Source organism: Phaseolus vulgaris, chromosome 5, assembly GCF_000499845.2.
Source record: "Phaseolus vulgaris cultivar G19833 chromosome 5, P. vulgaris v2.0, whole genome shotgun sequence".
Lineage (NCBI taxonomy): Eukaryota > Viridiplantae > Streptophyta > Magnoliopsida > Fabales > Fabaceae > Phaseolus > Phaseolus vulgaris.
In genome coordinates this window covers 18796058-18818168 of record NC_023755.2, presented here as the reverse complement: position 1 = coordinate 18818168, position 22111 = coordinate 18796058, and the positions used below count along the sequence as shown (strand labels likewise).

Below are 22111 nucleotides of genomic sequence, written 5' to 3'. Positions count from 1 at the left end.
TTCCCCGCGGATGTACATTGATGAAAAAAGACCTCGTGTATAAAGTTTCAGAATTTCTTCAGCACTAAAATCCATCAAAGTGAATAATGGATAATGGACAATGAAGGAAGTAGGGAATAGTAATATAGGAACATAGAAAGAACAAAAGAGTAGGATTCTGAGTGAACAAAAGCCAAGTGTCTGATGTATTTATAGCCAAATATCAGTGCTGACCCTTTGATATTCATTGTCTCAAACAACATAACCTTTTAGTTCAAATACAATATTCAATAATAAGGGGAGGAATAGAGAATTAATAATTAATAATGAATAATAATACCAAATAATAATAAAAAATTGATTATTTAGAAATGAAAAAATAATAAAATACTCAATCATGAATAGAAGATAAAAAAGCTTACCTGTAATTAATTGTACTCCATTCTATTTTATGACCTTTCAATTTTCCACTGCCTTATACAACAGGAATTTTTGCGTTCAAGTATCTTATTAAAAAATAATTAAATGATTAGTACAATTAATAATAATAATTAATAATTAAGAATTTAATAATAAAACAAAAAGACTTATAATTTTTACCTACTTTATCTATATATATTACATATATTACACTATATATATTATATATGTTATATATATTATATATTATAATATTATATATTACATTGAAATATTACTTGCTGCCATATCTAAGAGAAATACCTAGGAAGATTAAAGGACGACATTGAAAAGAGTGTATAACGGATAGAGAACGACCACAATTCTAACAGCTATTTAATGCACCTTATTAATTAAAAATAAGTTAGTTTAAACAAATTTAGTTGAGTACAATGAGAAATATATTATATGGATTTAAAAACCTAAAATGATATGACTTCTCTCCAAAAAAAAAATTAAAAACACATATATAAAAAATTGTTTTAAAGAAATATACATACATGTAATAATACATCCTCTGAAAACAAAATATTATTGTAATAAGCTTAAAAAAATGGAAGAACATATATGCTATAGAAGTTGATAAGTAATATCTGGAATAATTATAACATTATAACATAATTCACAAACCTGTAAGTTTTGTGCCCAACATTTTTCCCAAAAATAAGCCATTATATTAATTACACAAAAACTATGTAACATTCTTAAGTAGAAGGCCAAAATTAACTATAACATAATTACGTACCAGAAGGATAACGTCCAATGATGAAATCAACAATATTAAATAAACAGACTAAAAATGTATTGATACATCATAAAATATTGTGAATAGAAATTAAAAAGAGTCAACAAAATTACAAATACAAACTAAAAATGTCTATCAGTGACAGAAATACATCAAAAATCATCATTCATCAAACTCCCTTTTCGATCTTGATATTTTTCCTTAATACCCTTAATGGAACATCATCATCGGTTGTGTGTGATGGTGAAGCAAAATCTCTTTTAAGTTTTGGAGGAACCACTTCAGCACTTAACTGACTGTCACTCGCTAAGTCAACAGTTTCAGAATGCAATTCAACAACTTTATTGGCAAATTTTTTAAACAAATCCTGCAACATCAAGTACAAATATTAGTAAGATTTAGTTTTTTAACTAATTATTTAAATATAAAATACCTGAGGAACTTCTACAAAGGAATCGTCTTGTTCGACATCTTTAATACTGCACAGTCTTTTCTTCTGAGTATGAAGTTCCTTGACAACATAAAAATTAAATTAAAAGATATAAATAATTAATTTACAATAAAATGCAACACAAAATATAATAAAATAAAATAAAAATACATACCACATTTTCAGAACCACCATTAAAAAATATTTGGATAATACTGTCATCAGTACAAATTTTTTTGACACAGAATGATTGGTCAAACCTGTTAGATTGATCTTTAACACAACCAACTTTAAACAACACAATTTTTTCTATCAAAAGACCAAATTCTTTGGGTAGTACACCAGAGTCAGAGTTCTAGAAATTAAAAAAAAAATATTAGTATATTAATTTATACAATAACATTTTCATATATGCATCAATAGACATATGCATTATTGGAAAATTACCTTGTCATTACTTTCAAATAATTAGGCACAAAATTTATTGATCAGTGTAGTTGCATCTCTGTCAAAAAGAACAAAAGTGGTGGAGTCTGTTTCATCCATTACTCGCACCTTCAGCTTATACTTGAAATATAAAATATAAAGAAAAGGTTAAGAAATAAAATATAATAGATTTTACTAATATAGAAAGTAATGAAAAACAAAAATTATGGTGTTTACAAAGAATACCTTGGTTGCACTTTCATAACATGCTTATTACATTTTTCACAAAAAAAACATCTTCGAATCTGGGTAAACGGCTTTATTGCATAAGCAAGTCGTGTACCACCATTCATCATTAGCTACAATATGTTTTATAGTAGCTAAAACAACAAAAGTGCTTTCCTGAAAACAAAAACAGGTTCTGCAGTTAAGCATACATAATTGATTTAATTAAATTTTGCTAAAAATATATAATTATACCTCCTTGCAATCTTTCAAGCCTTGAATAGTGTTTCTTAGAATGAAGTGGATAAATTCATCATCAACATTCTGTTTTCCAGAATCACACAACTGACTTAGTCCTTGAGTAGGAGAATCTATATTTTCCATCATCCTACAAATGTTAAATTTGTAGTTAGAACGTGTCATAATTTTCAAGTACTCGATGACAAAAGTACGTATTGAAGTAACATTTTCTTAAGTTCGTTAGCCTCTTTAGACTGTAAGTTATATTTTAATTTCGTACAATCCAAGCATTTTTGTAGACAAACCTTGTCTACAATCAAAATAAAATACATTAGGTTATAAGTACATAAATTTAAGTAGAATAATAAAAAAATAAGTTACAGTTTCATGAGTAAACATACCCTGGAAAATCTTGACTTTAGCAAACTGCACACTGATGACCACATTTTGCAACTCTCCAGATGACAAAAATGCGTTGAGCTCATCAACGTAATTGCCAATAATGTACAATCCATGCGCAAGCTGTTGTAAATAAAATTTGAATTGTTTAAAACAAATTTTTGAATGGTTGAACTACAAAATTTTAGCTGACCCATCAGCTTCAATAGAAATCACATTTAACTTAGTTGATGAGCCTGTTCTATTAATATCCCTCTCAGTGCCTACACCAGTCAGTAAACCAATAACATCTGGAAGAAGAAAATTATGTAAGCACATATGGAAACAAATATGTTGAACCAAAACCATTATAAGTAAACTTACCAACTAAATAATCAGTATCAAAACCAGGGGCTCTTATCACAGACATTGGGGTGTACTGAGGTATTGCACATGATACCAGATCATTACCTACACAGGTTACCTTAGTTCCAAACTGGAAATTAATCTTGTACTTGTGACGGGTTGTTCTATAAGATCCTGAATTAGTTGCCACACTAAAGAAATTGAAGGAATAAACCTTATCCTCAAAAATATGATTTTGAAATTTATAAATTAGTGTTTTTCTAACAAAAACATGAATTCTATCACCCTGGAAAAGAAGAATCAAAATTAACCATGATTAGAATAATTGATATTAATATTTAGTACAAAACAATAAGAAAGGAAATGATAAAATAGTTCACCTCTTTATCTTGAATCACCATTTCCATTGAGAATGGAAACTTGCTTTTCTTGAAGTCCGACACAAACCACAATCGAATTACTCTTGCTATCAGAATCCAATTTTCATTCTCTGGATTGATATCTTTGATTGAATTTGTATTTTGTCTTAACAAAGACATTGTAAGATATTACTTTTAAGTAAAAGGAAAGTGCATACTGCAAATGCTGATGCTAAATGAGATTCCAAATAACATACCACGCATCTATTTATATAGAAGAATTGGTGCTTATTTATTTTGAAAAAGTAAAAAATAATTAAAATCTAGATTTCAAAATGAGTACGAATAGTAAGAAAAACAATGACTATTGTGACATAAAGAAGTACTAAATAAAGAAAATCATTAACAATAAATGATGATTGATTTATACAATGTTTCATGAAAAGGAAAAGATTTTTGAAAGAATCAAACCATAAAATGGTCTAATACATACGGTAACGTTAACATTGTCATAAAATTCTTAACTTTTAGATCCTGGAAACAAAATTGCTTTTTCACTCCAAAGAACATCATTCTACTTTAAGCATTAACATTAATGAAAATGTTGTTTGACTTTAGAAAGAGAAAAATGTTGCGAAGAGACTTTCACAGACATCTATCTATAAAAAATGATGTTATACAAACTGACGTACATGCAATATATAAAAGAGATGAAAACCAAAGTTCAAAAATTGGTTAATTTACAAAAAGATATTCCAAAAATATAAACTTGACATGCGTTTTTTTGCAAATTTGCAAAAGACCGTTTCTGCTTTACAAAAAAAAGGAATCCTTGCTTTGAAAACCTATCTATAAAACCCAGATTGAAAGCTTACAAACTTGATACTAAGAAGATTAAGGAATGTAAGTTTCATGAAAAAAGGTAAAATGTCATAAATCTATACATAATCGTACAAAAAAACGAAAAAATCATACCTGGGGATTCATATATCGTGCAATCAGTTTCACAAACATGGAAAAAAAGGGAAACCTATGAAAAGGTTTAACACAGTTTGGGAAAAAATCACTATGCTAAGCAAAACATTCACAGTCAAACTTCCAACAAAAGATAATGTGGGGGGAAATGTCGAAGTTCTTACCAATTTCATTTCATGATACAGTATTGCTTTCCCATGCATACAAAAGAACGAAAAAATCGTACCTTGGGGTTGATATACCGTGGATTCAAATTCACAGACGTGGAAAAAAAGGAAAACCTATGAAAGTAGCGGTGGTTGGGGCAGAGCAAATGTGTTGAACAAATAACACAAAATGGAAGAGAGGCGGTGAGTTTAGGTGTAAGTTTAGATAGAGTACAAATTGGCAGATGTGACAGAGTAAGGACTCTGCAACAATAGTCAAATCCCTAAGAAGGCAGGAAAGTAAATGCATCTTTTAAGAAAAGCCTTGTATCAGCTGGAATAAAAAGAATTTCTTTAATATTTAGGAAAGATTTTTTGAATTTTTTAAAATGTATAAAATGTAAGTTTAGAAATTTGATAAATAATAAATTTTAAAATATTATAAAATAATTTATTATAAAATAATTTAAAAATGAAAAAAACATGCCCTTTGTGAAGAATGAAAAAAACCCTCCACCCTCTTCCCCATTCACTCCCCCACTCTCAAAACCATGGAAACAAACAGAAAAAACACTCCCTCCCTCCTCCCTCCTCCCTCCTCCCTCCTCAAACTTGATTGTTGATGGACTTTTAGACAAAATTGATTTGACATTAACTTTACAGGCCTAATCCTTCATTTGTTTAAATAGCATTACAATTACATTATAATTTTTTTGTATTTGAATTCATTTTCAAGTTTAATATTTTCATTAATTTAAAAAATGGATTCTTGTTATTTTCAATGTTGATAAATAATTATTTTATACTATTAAACATTTTTCAATTTGTCTTATTTTTCAATCTTTTCTATTTGAATTCATTTTCAAGTTTAATATTCTTTATGTTGATATTATTTGATATTATTATATTATTATACTTCAATTTTCACTATTTTAAATATTAAAAAAATGGAATCTTGCCATTTTTAAAATTGATAAATTATTATTTTATGCTTTTCAAATTTTGCAATTTGTATTTTTTTAAATAAAGTACAAAAAAAATCTTTTGTATTTGAATTCATTTTCAATATTAATATTAATATCTTAATATTCTTATACTTAATTTTACATTATTTCAAAAAATGAATCCTTGCTATTTTCAAAGTTCTTAGAAAAAATATTTTCAATTTGTATTATTTTTAAGTAAAGAAATGATAAAATCTATACATATTTTAGAAATGAAAAATATAGCTCTGAATTATTTGATTTAAACATGTAATTTATAATATTTGACTCTTACGCGTTCTGATGAAAAAATTTGGGAATATTGTACATTTGTTTTAAAGATGACATGTGTTTAAACTATTTCAGATAATGAATGAATAATCTAAGACGTTATCTATGCATACTGTAGGGAACGAAATACAACGAAAAATAAAGTAAATTAACAAAAATTAAGTAATAGTTAACAAATAACAACCAAAATTAAATATTTGTCTTTGTTTAAAAACAACGACGGGAAAGGATTAGCCTAAAAGCATAACAAAAAACTTAAAGACTTGTTAACATAAAAAAATTGTCCTCAAAACTTGTCATCAAAAGCAAAACCCTGATATGAGAAGATGGGTTCCTGCTATCGCATTCAAAGATAATTTTCTGACCTGGACGAAAAGAATGACGACGACAAAAATTCTTCCAACCGCTACCAATTTTGATGGTTCTATAAGGAAACCTTCCTTTTAAAACCTTGCATTCAACATCCTTCAATAGAAATGGTATAGAAATGGTATAAAAGTATACAGTTAAGAAAATACACACAAAAAATACATACTTCACCGCGGATGTTCATTGAACAAAACAGACCTCATGTGTCAAGTTTAACAATTTCTTCAGCAGTGGGCGCCATGGCAATGAATAATAGAACAACAGAAGTAAGGAAGTGGGAAAGAAAGTAGGACTCTGAATAATAAATGAATGTGTTTAAATCAGGGTTTAAAGAATAGAAAAAGGCTACAGTATATAATATAATATATAATGATTACTTGCTGCAATAAATTTGGAAAGAAGAAATAATGATCTTGAAAGTAGTGTATAAAGCAGAGTACTGTCACAATATATGGGAAAAGCAAAACGGGCACAATATAAAATAATATATAAAAATTAAAAAATTCTCATAATCCCAATACTTTAATGTTCTCATACTGATTACTTGTTGCAACAAATATCTAAAAAATCAGCATTGAAAAAATAAATTAATATGCTGAAGGCAATGTATAAAGAAAAGAGAACTATCCACAATATAATTAATAATAATACTACTATATGATAATGATTATTTGACAAAGAATAAAGAATACAAAACAGGCTCAATATAAAATAATATATAAAAATTTTAAATTTCTCATAATCTCAATTCTTTAATGTTCTCATAATGATTACTTACAGCAAGAAATATAAAAAAAAATCGAATTGAAAAAATAAATTAATATGTTGAAGGCAGTGTATAAAGAGTACAGAACATCCACAATATAATTATTAATAATAATAATAATACATGATAATGATTACTTGCTGAAGTAAATATCTGAGAAATCTGGAAGAGAAGAAGAAATGAAGATGTTGTAAATGTCTAAGAAAAACTCCTATCTAAGAAACCTTCATATCAACAAAACTGAAAAAATAATAAGAAACAGATTACAAAGACTATGGAAGTAGTTGAATGCATCAAGTAAGCAAAAAAGAAATTCACATCCCATAAGCATGTAACACTCTTACCATAATCAATATCAACATCAATATGAAAGAGAACAAAATCAGAATGAACATTAATATGAATTAAATGAACAATGGAATCAGAATAGCAGGAAACAAACCTAGAAAATTTGAACCGAGAAGCCTAGAAACAAATAAACAAAAAATGCCTTGGCATAAATATTAGAGTTTACCAAAAAATGTTGATGAACATCAATATGAAAGAGGACAAAATCAAAATGAAAATAGTATGCAATAAACAATTAAATGGGATGAACATGAATATCAAATGCATCCAAAGAGGAGGTAAAAACTCAGTACCTTTTACGATTAAACCCTCGAAAACCCTAGAATGCAAAAAAGGACAAAAATCTTCAATCGGTGCTGAATATAACCGTAAAAAGGAGATATCTTTTAATGAACCATGGAATCAGAAGAGGACGCAACAAACAATTATCAAATGCATCCAAAGAAAAGGTAAAAACTCAGTACCTTTTACAATTAAACCCTCGAAAACCCTAGAATGCAAAAAAGGACAAAAATCTTCAATCGGTGACTGAATATAACCGTAAAAAGGAGATATTTTTTAATGAACCATGGAATAAGAAGAGGAAGCAACAAACAATTATCAAATGCATCCAAAAGAGGAGGTCAAAATCATTACCTTTTATGTGCTCTGTTAATCTTGACGTTTTCAACCATAAAACCATATATTGAAAAAACAACAACGCCATTAACAATGAAACCCTCGAAAACCCTAGAATGCAAAAAAGAAAAAAATCTTCAATCGGTGAATGAATATACGGTGGATTTGCAGCAAAATAAAAATTAACCGTAAAAAGGAAATATCTTTTAATCAGAAAACCCTAAAAGCATAACATATATGTGATAATGAGACGAACAAAAAGATATAAAGCATTACCTGGTCCATGGAGAATGAACAGAAATGAAAAAGCGTTGGATACAACACAATAGATAGTGAAAAAAAATCGTCATTACCATTTCAAATTTCAAAAGAAGGCGCCATTTCTGAAGATGGGTAATGGTGTTTTTAGGCAAAACTACTTTCCAATAGAGCAGCTCTGCATTTGCCGAAATGGTGAAAAGAGTAAAGGAAAAAAGGAGAGTAAGGGGCAAAAGATTGAGAGGAGTTTAGGGTTTCAGAGAAAAATAGGATGAGAGAGAAAAAGAGTGTTAAAGAAAGAGAACAGAGAAAGCAAAATGAGGGAGAATGGGGAAACCAAACGACAAAGTGAGTTTTAAAACGTGGCACGTGTCACGTTTTGGTTTGCCCAGGTGTGTTGTGTTGATTGGTGGAAGTTTTACTACTTTTAGTATTAAATCTTTTTGATTTTTTTTTCAAATTTTTTTGGAGAGGACACGTGTTTAAACTTACTCTGAGAGTCCTCTCCATTTGTATTATGTATAGATGCCTTGATTGATTGGTCAATGATACCAAGTGATGTGACTGTTGAGTGTGAAGCTAGGACCAATTAGATTGGGCTAACTAGACACCTTGTTTTAGTGAGTGGACTTAATTATTGTGTCCCCTCTATGATATCTATTTAAGAGATCTTTGTGCTTGTAATAAAATTGTAACAAACAGAATGAAAACCTAATTAGTTGTCTGTGGATGTAGGTTGCAGATTGGCGATCGAACCACGTTAAATCCTGTGTTGTTTATTTTCTACAGTTAATTTGTGATTGTGTGTGTTAGTTCCACGTGCGTTTTTCCCATCAAGTGGCATCAGAGCTTGGTTGGTTTACACACTAGAGATCCGATCAACAGAAATTAATCGACAAGACATGAAAATTGCGGCTTCAGCGGCGTCCCAAAGCTAGGGTTTCGCAGGGGCGACAACGACATCCCAAAGCTAGGGTTTCACAGGGGCGGTAGCGGCATCCCAAAGCTAGGTTTCGCAACGGCGGCAGTGGCGTCCCAAAGCTAGGGTTTCGCAGCGGCATCCCAAAGCTAGGGTTTCGTAAGGGAGACAGTGGCATCCCAAAGCTAGGGTTTCGCAGGGGCGGCAGGGGCGTCCCAAAGTTAGGGTTGTGTCCTGGTATGAGACGACACAAAGTGCAATGCGATGGCAGTGACCAGCGACGGTGGTGGTGCGGAGCGCGCCAGTGCGGTGCGGAGCGCGAACAACGGCGGTGCGCATCTTAGCAGTTGCGGTCCAGTGCGATGGAGCGCTAGTGTAGTGGGGACTGCGACCAGGTCTGTTAGTGATGATTTTGGTTGGTGCAATTTTTGTGTTCTTGATTTTTTTAAAAAAAAAAATTGCCAAGATCAGAAATTAGTTGTACCGAGTATCTCGACTAGTCACTTGAGATGGCAGAAGACGGGAAGTTCTGAATTGAAAAATTTGGTGGTACGAATTTCAATTGGTGGAAAATGCAAATTGAGGATTTCCTAGTTCAGTTACTGAGCACATCAATAAAATGAATTCGATCTTCGCCACACTTACGTCAGTGGGCATTAAGTTCGATGATGAAGTTCAAGCTTTACTACTAATATCATCATTACCTGACAGTTGGTCCAGAACGGTTACAACAGTTACTAGTTCAGCGGGATCTAATGGATTCACTTTTTAGAAGATTCGTGATCTCGTTCTTGGCGAGGACGTCAGAAGAAGGAGTTTTGGGGAATTATCTAGTGAATCACTGAATGTCATCAGAGGTAAGAGAAATATCAGAGGTAGTGGGAGCAAGATCAGAAGAAGGAGTCAGTCAAAGACTCAAAATTGCTCAAGTGTAACATGTTGGAACTGCAAAGAGGCATTTCAGGAATCAATGTACAAATGATAAACAAGTCAACATTGCAGAAGATTTCGCAGACGAGGACCTCTTAGTCTGTTGCACGGATAGCAGTGTGGATTATATGCGAAAGATTATACCAATGCATGGATGAGAATTAATATGCACATACCTGAGCCCAGCCATGTAATGGTCGAGTTGACCTGCTTGTTGTAGGCGCCGATGTCCAATCTCCGAGAACTGAGCTCTACGCGCTCTGGTCCATTACACAAGCCCCCCAGTCTCAAGCTGAACATGTTCTAGTGAAGAGACTAAGGTTCTATGCACCTGTTCAATAGCTCAAACCACAACGGTGGCGAGCTGCGACTTGAGAGTAGCTATGTACTTGTTCGGGTGCTTGAGCCACAAAGGTGGCGAGCTGCGATCAGGGGTGCCCATGTCCAGATTGTCTCTTTGCCAAGGGTGGCGCACCTGAGTCACAATGTACCCGATCAAAGGCTCGAACCACAACGGTGGCGAGCTGCAATCAAGGGTGCCCATGTCCAGATTGTCTATAAGCCAAGGGTCAACGCATCTGAGTCGCAATGTACCTGTTCAAGTGCTCGAGCCACAACAACAAAGCAAGAATATCTTAGCTGAAATACAACTTGAGGTTTGCCACATTCCACGCTCGAGGAATGACCTTAACTGGTCAGCCTTGGCTTCTTCGTTTACCTGTGAACGTAATTTTAGGAGTCACGAAGTTCGCTGGGACCATGGTCTCGATGATTGTCTGCAAGAAGGGCATTGTACGGGCCCTAGCTCAGGCAGGCTGGATCTGCTCTCCCATAGAGCGTTCTCCCAAACGTTGCAAATCCCTACGCAACTCCTCGTTGATTTTGCGCAACTCATCATTGGTGACATGCGAAGCATCCAGCTCGATCCTGCACTGTTCTTCCCTCTGAGCCTTTTCAGCCCTAAATGTCGCCACCGACTCTTGGAGAGCGGTGAAGTTCTCCATGAGTTGTTGTATAGTGAGATCGTTGCCTCCTTCTGATCCTGTGGGACCTTGCCTAGCTGTCCTCATGCTGCTCATTGGCTTCAATCACGAATGTGGATGGGACCTAGTTTTAACGGGCCCCACGGTGGGCGCCAAATGTTCCTGCCGGTTGACTCGCTTCGTCGGTTGACTCCAACGGTAGCCCTTAGCCCTTCTATCTCCGCCTGAGAATCGTACTTCATCAAGAAACCTCTCACCTGTAAAGACAAAGGGGTGCCCTAGCGGCCGTTTGCACTCCGACGCTCAAGTCAGTATTAGGGCAAAGAAACACCAAGAGTGTATGTTAACTTCAGTCTTAGAAACTGCGAACCATAACCAAGGATCTTGAGTCCCTTTTAAGAGTGGCGCTAGGTTACCTCTTGCGGTAACAACTTCTGTTACGAGAATCTTATCTCGAGTAAGGACGTATTCAATGAGAGAAGATCACACTTCAGTGTGTGTAATCTTAACAGCACAGCTGCACAGAATTTTATCTCCTTGGAGTGTATCAAATCTTAACAGAATAACCTCCTGGATACCCACTTGGGTACCATTCCCCCAGGATCAAATCTGTTTTCAAGTACATTCACATGCTTTGTGTATCACAGTACCATACATATGCCATTATGTATTAGCATGCAAATACTCTATCAAGCCCTATCACACTTTGGGCTTAAGCTGATAGAATACCTTTTACTTTTTATAGACCCAAATGCACTACATGCACCCCTAGGCCCGTTTAACACACTTTCACATACTTGAACCCAGCCACGTAACGGCCGAGCTGACCTGCTTGTTGTAGACGCCATGTCCGATCTCCGAGAACTGAGCTCTACGCGCTCTGGTTCATTACATTAATACTATAGTAAAACATACACTTCATATTTTAATAAATTAATATTTTATTTGTTTTTAATTTAAAAATTATTATATTATTATAAATCATGTTAAATATATATGTTTTTTTACTGTTTATAGTATTTTCTTTTTAGCATGTCAAAGAAATTTTTATCGTACATACATAAATAGGTGTATCATAGTGATCGATGAAAAAGGTAAGTGCTTGTGGAAAAGTCTTTGTTGGCTTCTTTTTAACATTCTCCATAGCCACCCCCATCAAATAAAGGCACTTCAACCTCAATAATTGAATGAAACAATTAATGTTTATTTGATACTTATATTCTATTCTACAATTCAATAAATATTATTATTATTTTAATTATTTTTACAAAACTCAAATGAAAAAGACAATTAAATGGCCCTTTAATAATTGAATGGAAAACATTATGTAAAAATATTTTTAATTTATAAGTGTTTTTATTTTTATAATTGTCTATAAAGAAGTTTATTTAAAATTATATTTAAATCCTTTTCCCTTTTATTTTTTTTTCTGGACCTTTTTCAAAGTTCTCCTTCTTTACACTATCTAAAACCGCTGATCTCTCATGGTCTACTATTATAACATTATGTACTCTAATTTTATCCATTTTTCTTCGACTAAAAATTTAATTTAATTTTTGGTCACTTTCCTTTTTTTATATTTTCACACTTTTTTTTCACAACACCAATATTGATGACTGCAACAGTAGTTTGATCTTACGTGGTCTTCTTTAATTATTCCTACTATTAATCCAACGCCATTTCCTTCCTTTCCCTTTCATTGCCGAAATTACAATGAAACTACGTTCTCTCTCAAATTGCAAAGATAAATACCTTAAAAAAATTCAATGATATGACCACAAGATCTTCTGTCGGGCCTATTGTTGTTGGGGCTTCCTCACCTTCCTCTAGGTATTCCTTTAGAAATATATCCCTCACCAACTCATTCAATTGGTGTTTGAGGGCCAAGCAGTTGCGCTAGTCGTGCCTAAAGGCCTGGTGGAACTCGCACCAAGTGTCCTTGTTCGGCCCCAATCTTCTTCCAGTCTTTGGGGGCGGTTTCAGTTTGCCAACAACGTCAAGGATGTCGATCAGCTTCTTAAGATTTATTATGAACTTGTGCCTAATGGGCACTCCTTCCCGCGCCCTGGTCTGATGCCTTTTCGGCTCGTAGGGTGCCTGACTGGTCGGGGATTTCTTCCCTGTCGTTGCCTCATGCACCCTCATGGGTTGAGGTCGACCGTTTCCCCGAGGTCTTGTTAGTCCAATGCTTCTGCATTTTTTCGTTACCTCTTCCTCTGCGCTGATGTGGGTTACAACTCGGCGACAGATCTCGCCAAATGTTTTCGGACGAAACCTTATAAAGGAATCACTAAAGGGTCCTCCGTCTGAAGGCGTGCACCATCATGGCTTCATCCTTGGTGTGCACTTTTACCACTAGTGCCCCGAACTGATTCAGGAAGTCTTTCAGGGGCTCTCCCTGGTATTGTTTCATATCAAAGAGGTCGAAAGAGTTGAGGGGTGGAGCTCGGTTGACAATGAACTGCTTCCTGAACAATGTCGAGAACTGATCAAACAAGGTGATGTGTCCATCGAGAAGACTGATGAGCCAATCTAAGGTTGTGCCTGAGAATGTTCCCATGAAAAATTTGCAGTGCATGGCTTCGGTTCCCCCCGAGATCATCATCTGGGTGTGGAAAGTCGTGATGTGGGCCTCTGAGTCTTCAGTACTTGTGAAAGTGATTTTCGAAGTCATGAAGTTGGTGGGTATTACGGCGCTTATGATCGCCTGGGAGAATGGCATGGGGCGTGTCCTAACTGGAATGGGCGGGGTTCGTTCCCTTGTTGCACGCTCCCTCATGCGTTGCAGGTCTCTGCGCAGTTCCTCATTGGCCTTGCGCAAGTCTTCGTTGTCTGTTCGTGACGCATCCAAATTGACCTGGAATTGGTCTTGACTGGCTGCCTGCTCAGCCCAAACCTCAACCATAATCCTATCCTGGTCTGTCTTGGTTGCCGCTACCGTTTCCTGAAGAGCGCAGATAGTCTCCATGAGTTGTTGCATGGTGACGATGTTGCCTTCTTCGATATGGATGAACCTTGTTTTGTATTTCTCATGCAACTGTGGGTGGGACCTAGTTTTATCGAGCCTCACGATGGGCGCCAAATGTTCTTGCCAGTTGACCTTGTCGCCGATTGACTTTAAAGGCAAGCAGTGGCTCCTACTATTTCTAGTGGATTACGTGCTTCCTTTTGGATGTTGGAAGGCGGCTTCGATGAAACACAGGGGGCCCTACCTCTTGATTGCACTCTGACGACCAAGTTAGTTCAGAGCTTATAAAAACAATAAGTAAGTAAGCAGTTTCAGTCTTAGAAACGGTGTACTTTACTAGGGGTCTCAATCCCCTTTTATAGTCTGCTTTAGGTACGAATGGATGGATAAAGGTATAAAGGTACGAATGGATGGATAAAGGTATTAAAATAAATATTGTAAATGTAAAGTGACATAATTAAAATAAAGTTGTCTCTTAAATAAAAGATTATGAGTCTAAATTTGGACAAAATTTAATGTTTTTTTAACCATTACTAGATATAATAATAATGAAAATTAATATTATATAATTTTTTATACTATATACTCATTATTATTTTATAAACATTAAATAAATCTTTATTAATTATATTCTTATTAAAAGAAAAATAAATTTATCATATGATATTTTATATCAATGAATAATTATTTGTGACATGTATATTTTTTTATTTTTAATAAAAAATTTGTGACAAATTAAAAATAGTCACAACTAATATACAAATAGTAACAAATTAAAAAATTAGCTACAACTAATATATAAATAGTGTCAGATTAAAAATATGCACAACTAATATACAAATAGTGACAAATTAAAATATACTCACAACTAATATACAAATAGTGACAAATTTTATATATATCACTATTAATTACATTATCACAAAATAAAAATAATGTTTACTTATAAAAAGGAAGATCATAAATTCAAATATAAAATAATATAAATTTAATAATTTTTTTGTCACTTATATAAGTAGTGACAAATTTTATATTTATCACTCACTTTTTGTTACTAAAACTAATTTTTGTGTTACCCAAATATAACTGAATGTGATCGAATCATAGGAAAATTATCTTAATTTATAGGATTTTTTCTTACTTATCATTTATTTTAATTTATTCTTTAATGTAGTTAATGATCTAATTGATCGGTCAATGATATCAAATGACGTGACTCATTCAGTCTTAACCTCACCAGTACATTCTTGTTTCTAAATACAATTATATATGAAGTAGATTAAAATTACGAGATTAGACTCAAATAGAATAATAGTAATTATTTATTCTTAACTTAAAAAAATAATCCAAATATTCATACATAAAACATCATCTTTTACTCTCACTTTTTCTTATTTATCCATTTTCGTACAAAATTTCTCGGGCATGAAAGACTAAGTGTAAAATGAAATAAAAAAATTTAATTTTTATTTATACATTTATAAATAACTTAAAGTTAAACTTTTAAAAAGTAAGTTAAACTCACTATTAATTTTTGTTCTTTTTCTGTATATCAACTTATTTTGTTTTTATAAAATAATTATATTTTATTCTCTAAATCTGACCACAAGATTTAATTAAGTTAAATAAACAACATGTGTTAGTTTTTGTTTAAAAAATAGGAAGTTACATACTCTCTCACGACATCCAACGAGCCACTCAAGAAACCAGTAACCTTTCTCTCTGATTCTTCTTGTTTTTTGAGTTTACAGAGCGATGATATATTAATTCTATAGTAAAAAATACACTTCATATTTTAATAAATTAATATTTTATTTGTTTTTAATTTAAAAAATATTATATTATTATAAATCATGTGAAATATATATGTTTTTTTACTGTTTATAGTATTTTCTTTTTAGCATGTCAAAGAAATTTTTATCGTACATACATAAATAGGTGTAGCACATTGATCGATGAAAAGGGTAATTGCTGGAAAAGTCTTTTTTGGCTTCTTTTTAACGTTCTCCATAGCCACCCCCATCAAATAAAGGCACTTCAATAATTGAATGAAAAAATTAATATTTATTTGATAGTTGTATTATTATTTTATTATTTTAAATAAATATTCTCCATAACCACCCCCATCTAATAAATATTATTATTTTAATTATTTTTTAAAAACGCAAATGAAAAAGACAATCAAATAAAGGTACTTTAATAATTGAATAGAAAACATTATGTAAAAATAGTTTTAATTTATAATTGTTTTTATTTTTATAATAGTCTATAAAGAAATTTATTTAAAATTATATTTAAATCCTTTTCCCTTTTTTTTTTCTGGACCTTTTTCAAAGTTCTCCTTTTTTACTATCTAAAACCGCAGCTTAATCTCTCATGGTCTACTATTATAAAATTATGTACTCTAATTTTATCAATTTTTCTTCGACTAAAAATTCAATTTTATTTTTGTTCACTTTTCTTTTTTTATATTTTCACTTTTTTTTTCCACAACACCAATATAGACGACTGCAAGAGTAGTTTGACCTTACGTGGTCTTCTTTAATTATTCCTTCCTTTCCCTTTCATTGCCGAAATTACAATGAAACTACGTTCTCACTAAAATTGCAAACACAAATACCTTAAAAATTTTCATTTGCAACCCATCTGAGCTTTCTTTTTCACTCTCACTATTTCTATTCTCAGTCAGCATGAAGAACATCACTCCCTCTCAATTTCTCTTCCTTTCACTCCTTCTGCTATGCTTCACATCCCTTGCCTTTGGACAAAATACCACTCACCCAGAAGAAGGTACTGTGTGTGTGTATATATATATATATATATATAGATATATATAGATATAAATATTAAGATGTGTGTAAGTTTGGAAGATAACTAAGAGGTCCTTTGAAAATTGCTTATGTACAGTGAAAGCTCTGAAAGATATAGGCAAGACCCTTGGTAACAAGAATTGGGACACAGATATAGATCCATGCAGTAATCAACCTCCCTGGAGTGTGACTCCGGAGATAAACAATGTCAGCTGCAATTGTTCTATCCCCACTGACACCTTCTGCCATGTTGTTTCAATGTAAGTTTCTTTATTTAATGCATTTCCTTTCCTGTGAAATTTGGAGATATTTTCCCCAATTTTGATCTGTTCGACCAACTATAAAACTAGATCTGAATCGGTTTATGAGATTAGTAATATTGAAATATTTTTATTTTTTACTTAAAAAAAGTTATAAATGTTAGACTGGACAATAACTTTTCCTCTAAAGAAAGTTGAATTCAGTCCCTATCTTCAAAAACACATCTTGTAAACCGAGGGAGACTCATAAAGTGAATGAGTTTTGTTTACACTCATTACGAAGAAGACAGTGTTTCTCATCAGTAGATGATAGGAATAGATGGAGACCCATTGACTGAAGTTACAATATTCTCTGTTAAATTATTAGTCCCACGAGTATTCTTAACAATAATCATTGGTAGATTAGTTTTGGTATTATGAAGTTACTATAATAAATGTATTGAGAAGGATACAGAGGAGACTGATGTCAAATCTGTCCCAAAAGTCTTCTATGATAATGATGGGTGGCTTTACTTTATCTTTTCAAGTTTACTAGAATAAATGTAGTGAAAAGTTCAGAAGACTGTGATGTGTGTAGATGATTTTTTGTAAGAGTATTTATAAGACAAAAAAAGTGAAATTATATTTTTTATGAATTAAAATTGGTTTCTACAGTTTTTAAACTAACTTTGAAAAAAATTAAGTTTGTGTAAAATGTAATTTTTGTTTTTTGTTATAAATATTTATGCCAAAATTACTTTACTAAGAGCATGTTCACTCCACTGATTATTTTTTTTTGGATTTCTTTATGTTTTCTTTTTTACAGTTTTACTACAATTATGTCAAGTCTTTATTTGGTACAGGGGAAGAAGTGTAAGGATAAGAATGAATAGAGAAGAAAATATAACAGATAGAGTGGAAAGATATTAGGTTGAAGGGAAATAAAATGAAAAAAAAGGGGAATAATGACTTGATAAAGGTATTTGGTTTGAAAAAAAAGTACAAAACAAAATTTTATATTTCTTTTTATTTCAATTTTATAAATATTTAAATTCATTTTAAAAAAATTAATAATTTAATCTTACATAATTTAATAACTTTTTCCACTCTTTTAAAATTTATTCTCTCAATTTTTAATTAAAATTTTCAACATTCCTGACTTACAAAAAAAAAATTAAAAAATTATTTTCTTTTTTTTTCTTTTATCTTAAATTTTTTTTCCATTCACTCTGACAAAGCAAAATAAATTCCAAAACCTCATCCCAAAATTTCTGTTACCACATAAATAATTCTAGATAAACATTCATATACGATAATTGAAAAGTGGAAGTGGAAATTATATTTTTCAAAAATCAGATTTCAATGATCTACCGAACGAACTTTCTTCACTTCTATTCATTATAGGGAAAATAAAAATTCTAGAGTTGAACTCCTTTCTCCACTTTTATTCATTATCGGAGAAATAAAAATTCTCAGAATTGAAATCCTAAAAAGCCAAATTCTCAGAACTTTTTTTTTTAAATAAGAAATAAAAAATTGAATTCTCACCTTTATTTCTTATTTTCATAAAAAAATTTCTCAAAATTTACTTTTCAGGATAACGAATTCTAAAGTCCAACTTTTCATTGTGCGTTACTAATTAATATTAATTAACTTTACTTTTTTATAATTATATATTATCTTTTTTTACTTTAAATTAACATAATTAGATGATAAATAATAATAAAAAATATTAAAACACCTATTTATATTAACTTTACATTTTAAACACCTAATTTTTTGTAATATATATATATATATATATATTATTTTAATTTCAGTTTCATACAACACTTTTTATCCTTAATTTATGTTATAAATTTAACTTTATGTTATTGTAGTTTTTTAAATTCCTATGTTAGTTTAGTTTCAATAATAATAATAATTATTATTATTATTTTTCAATAATAAAATTAATAGTTTTTATTTTTATTTTTTTCATTCTTACAAACAAATTAAATTTAAAACTAAGTATTTTTAATTTATTATTTTTGTAAAAATTTATTTCTTCCTTCAATATACATATCTCTAATTTTTTTAACCATTACAAATATTTCAATTTTTGACAACCAATACATTTATTTTTTAATACATCAAAATTATCAATTATTTTTAATTTATTAATATTTCCAATTACAGTTTTTAAAATTATTTCAAATTTTAATTATTTTAATTTTTAACTTTCAAGGTTTATATACTTCTATTTTCGAATTTTAAAATACTTTAATATTCTATCAAACAAAATTATATTCAGTCTTATATAATTAAATAAAATAAAAAATTCTCTCATTTAAAATTTATTTTTCCTATTTTTAATTAAAATTTTAAAACATTTTTTACGTACAATTTTTTTTAATTCCAGGAAATCCGTCCACCACAAAGTTCATTCTAGATGAAATTTTAGATACTAAAATAAAATTAAAAAAATAGATATTCAATTATGATTATTTACTTCATACAACTCCATTTTGAAAATAAAACAAAATTAAGTTCATACAAGTTACCAAAAATAAGAAATAAAAAATTCAAAATCACCCCAAAATCTGGCCCATCAGGAACCAATTTTAAGGATTATTTTCATGTCTCAGAATTCACAAGCCAAAATCGAAAACTATAAGTCATAATTATATTTTGAAAAAATCAAATTTTCATGACTCATCCAATGACCTTTTTTCATTCCTATTCATTGTCAACAAAAAATACTCCCAAATTTTGAGCTGGTTTCTGCTTGTGGGAGCTTTTGTTCTGTTTTTTTTTTCAAGAATTTGTTAAATCACTCTTGGTCATATTTAAAGCTAAAACAATCAAGATTTTTAAAGAAATCTGTTTGTTGTTTCTACGATTCAATCGGTTGTTTTACATTTGGTGTTTTGAAAACTTGTTTTAACTGGATTAGTTGACTAAAATGGCCTAAAACGACTAGATTTCAAGTGTTATAAATATAACACTTCTTTCAAAGCAAATGACAGCAAACACAACAAGTTTTGATACAAATTTGAGATTAAAGAGAGATTAGTTTTTTAAAGAAGTTTTCAAAATTGCAAGATTGTTGTTAAAGTTTGCTCTGGTAAGAAGATCTAAACATAGAGCTTCCTCCGAAAACCAAATTTTGAGATTTTTTTTTACAAAAATAAAAAACAAATGTGAGAATTTGGTTTGGTGAACGAAAATTGTGTTATCCAAGAAATTAATTTCCAAAAGTGTGTCATTTAGAGAAAAATGTCTTTATATTTGATATAAAATCCCATGAAAAAAATATAAACATTGAATATAGACTAATTAAAATAGAAGATTCAATTTATTTTTATAGTGATCTCACAGAAAGTTTAAGTTTATAAATAGTTTCGTTTTAGACAACAACAAAAAAAGGAGAAGAAAGCCTTTTCGCTTTATTAGGGAAAACACATGCGAAGAAAGGTAACATTTCTATTATATTAAATTAATATAATTTAATTTTTTTTAAAAGGATAAGTTTAAAACACTGTTTAAATAAAAATATTTGATAATTTGAAACAACCCTGTCTACTCCTAAATAAGAAAAAGTTCTGCAGTTACGTACCGTATTTTTATCAAATTATAAAATTATTTTATTTAGTAAACGATAAAATAATCTAACTAAATAATGTAAAAAAATATTCTTTTATATAATGATATAAATAAAAAATCAAAAATATTTTTATTTATATTAAATTTTATTTTTTAATTAAAGTATTTGGGTTATTTCAAACATTTTAAAAAAAATTAAATAATCAAAGAAGAAATATTTTATTTATTTATTTATCATACCAAACAATCTAAAAAAATATCTTTTTATTTTTTTAACACTTTCTTTATTTTAAAATATATGTTTACTTTGCATTTAAAATTTGAAATTTTCAGAGAATAATACATTTTGTATACAATTTAAAATAATTTATAATAAATATGTTGTTTGTATAGATAATTTTAAAATGTATTAAAATTTTATAAGAATAATTTGATTATTTGAAATTAGATAATTTAAATTTCATTTAAAAAGTAAAAATTTAAAATTGTTTGTACTCTTTCCTATCTCAAAAAATTCATGTATCTTTTATTTAAATTAAACTTGGTTAAGACATGGTTGAGACAACTTTAATCAAAATAGTAGTAGCTCCATGTATCTTTTATTCAAATTAAACTTAGTTAAGATATGGTTGAGATGGCTTCAATCATTATCTATCAACTTAATATTGTTTTTAAGACAAATTATTTTTAAGATAAATGTTGATGGAAATGTTTTAAAGTTAAAGTTGATTCTGATTATTTTTTTGTCATCATTAACGGGATTATATCTTTTTTGTTGTTAAAATAAGTCAATGTCATTTTTTAGCTAAGGTTAATTAGATTTTTTCTCTAAACATTGTCTTTTGATTGATGTCAAATATGTTTTTTTTTCCGCTAATATAAAAAAATATATTATTTTCAATTAATATTATATGAGATTGTTTTTAATCAATACCGATTACAAGGTATGTTAGAGATATTTCTGGACAAACATTATTTAGAGTTTTTTCAATGGCGATTATTCTACAACAAATATCAACTAATTTATTTTTATCAAAATCAATGAGACTAATTTTCATTTTATGTGAGTTAGAAGATTTTAGTCGCATTGATATAAAGAAATTATTTGTCAAGATTACTTATTCACCATATAGGTCAAAGTTATTTTCAGATTGATGTTTGTAAGCTTTTCTCAATCAATATTAATAAAATTATTATTGAATAAATATTAACTAATTTTTCTCGATTAAAGTTTAGAATGATTACTTTTTGTCTAGTCTGAAATAATAATTTTGTATTTAATTGATAATTGAAATACTAAATAAAATTTGAATTCA

The 22111-nt window shown here is 30.2% G+C and overlaps 2 protein-coding genes across 3 annotated transcripts in view; one reads left to right on the top strand and one right to left on the bottom strand.

Moving 5' to 3' along the window:
• Positions 1–1352: 1352 nt before the first annotated feature.
• On the bottom strand, positions 1353–3787 carry LOC137834079 (uncharacterized). The gene is made up of 9 exons (XM_068642145.1): positions 3629–3787; positions 3267–3534; positions 3120–3193; positions 2886–3026; positions 2810–2814; positions 2520–2652; positions 1789–1968; positions 1617–1694; positions 1353–1550 (listed from the first exon to the last, which is right to left on the bottom strand). Exons 1-9 carry the CDS (start codon positions 3785–3787, stop codon positions 1353–1355), a joined length of 1236 nt encoding a protein of 411 aa, XP_068498246.1.
• A 12886-nt stretch (positions 3788–16673) lies between these two features.
• Positions 16674–22111, top strand: part of LOC137835246 (probable leucine-rich repeat receptor-like serine/threonine-protein kinase At3g14840) — a 39646-nt gene continuing 34208 nt past the window's right edge. The window contains exons 1-2 of one of the 2 annotated variants that reach the window (XM_068643653.1): positions 16674–16951; positions 17069–17231. In XM_068643653.1, the coding sequence (XP_068499754.1) occupies positions 16852–16951; positions 17069–17231 (263 nt within the window). In that variant the 5' untranslated portion in view covers positions 16674–16851. The remainder of the gene's footprint in view (positions 16952–17068; positions 17232–22111) is intronic. The other variant, XM_068643654.1, reaches the window with a different exon arrangement.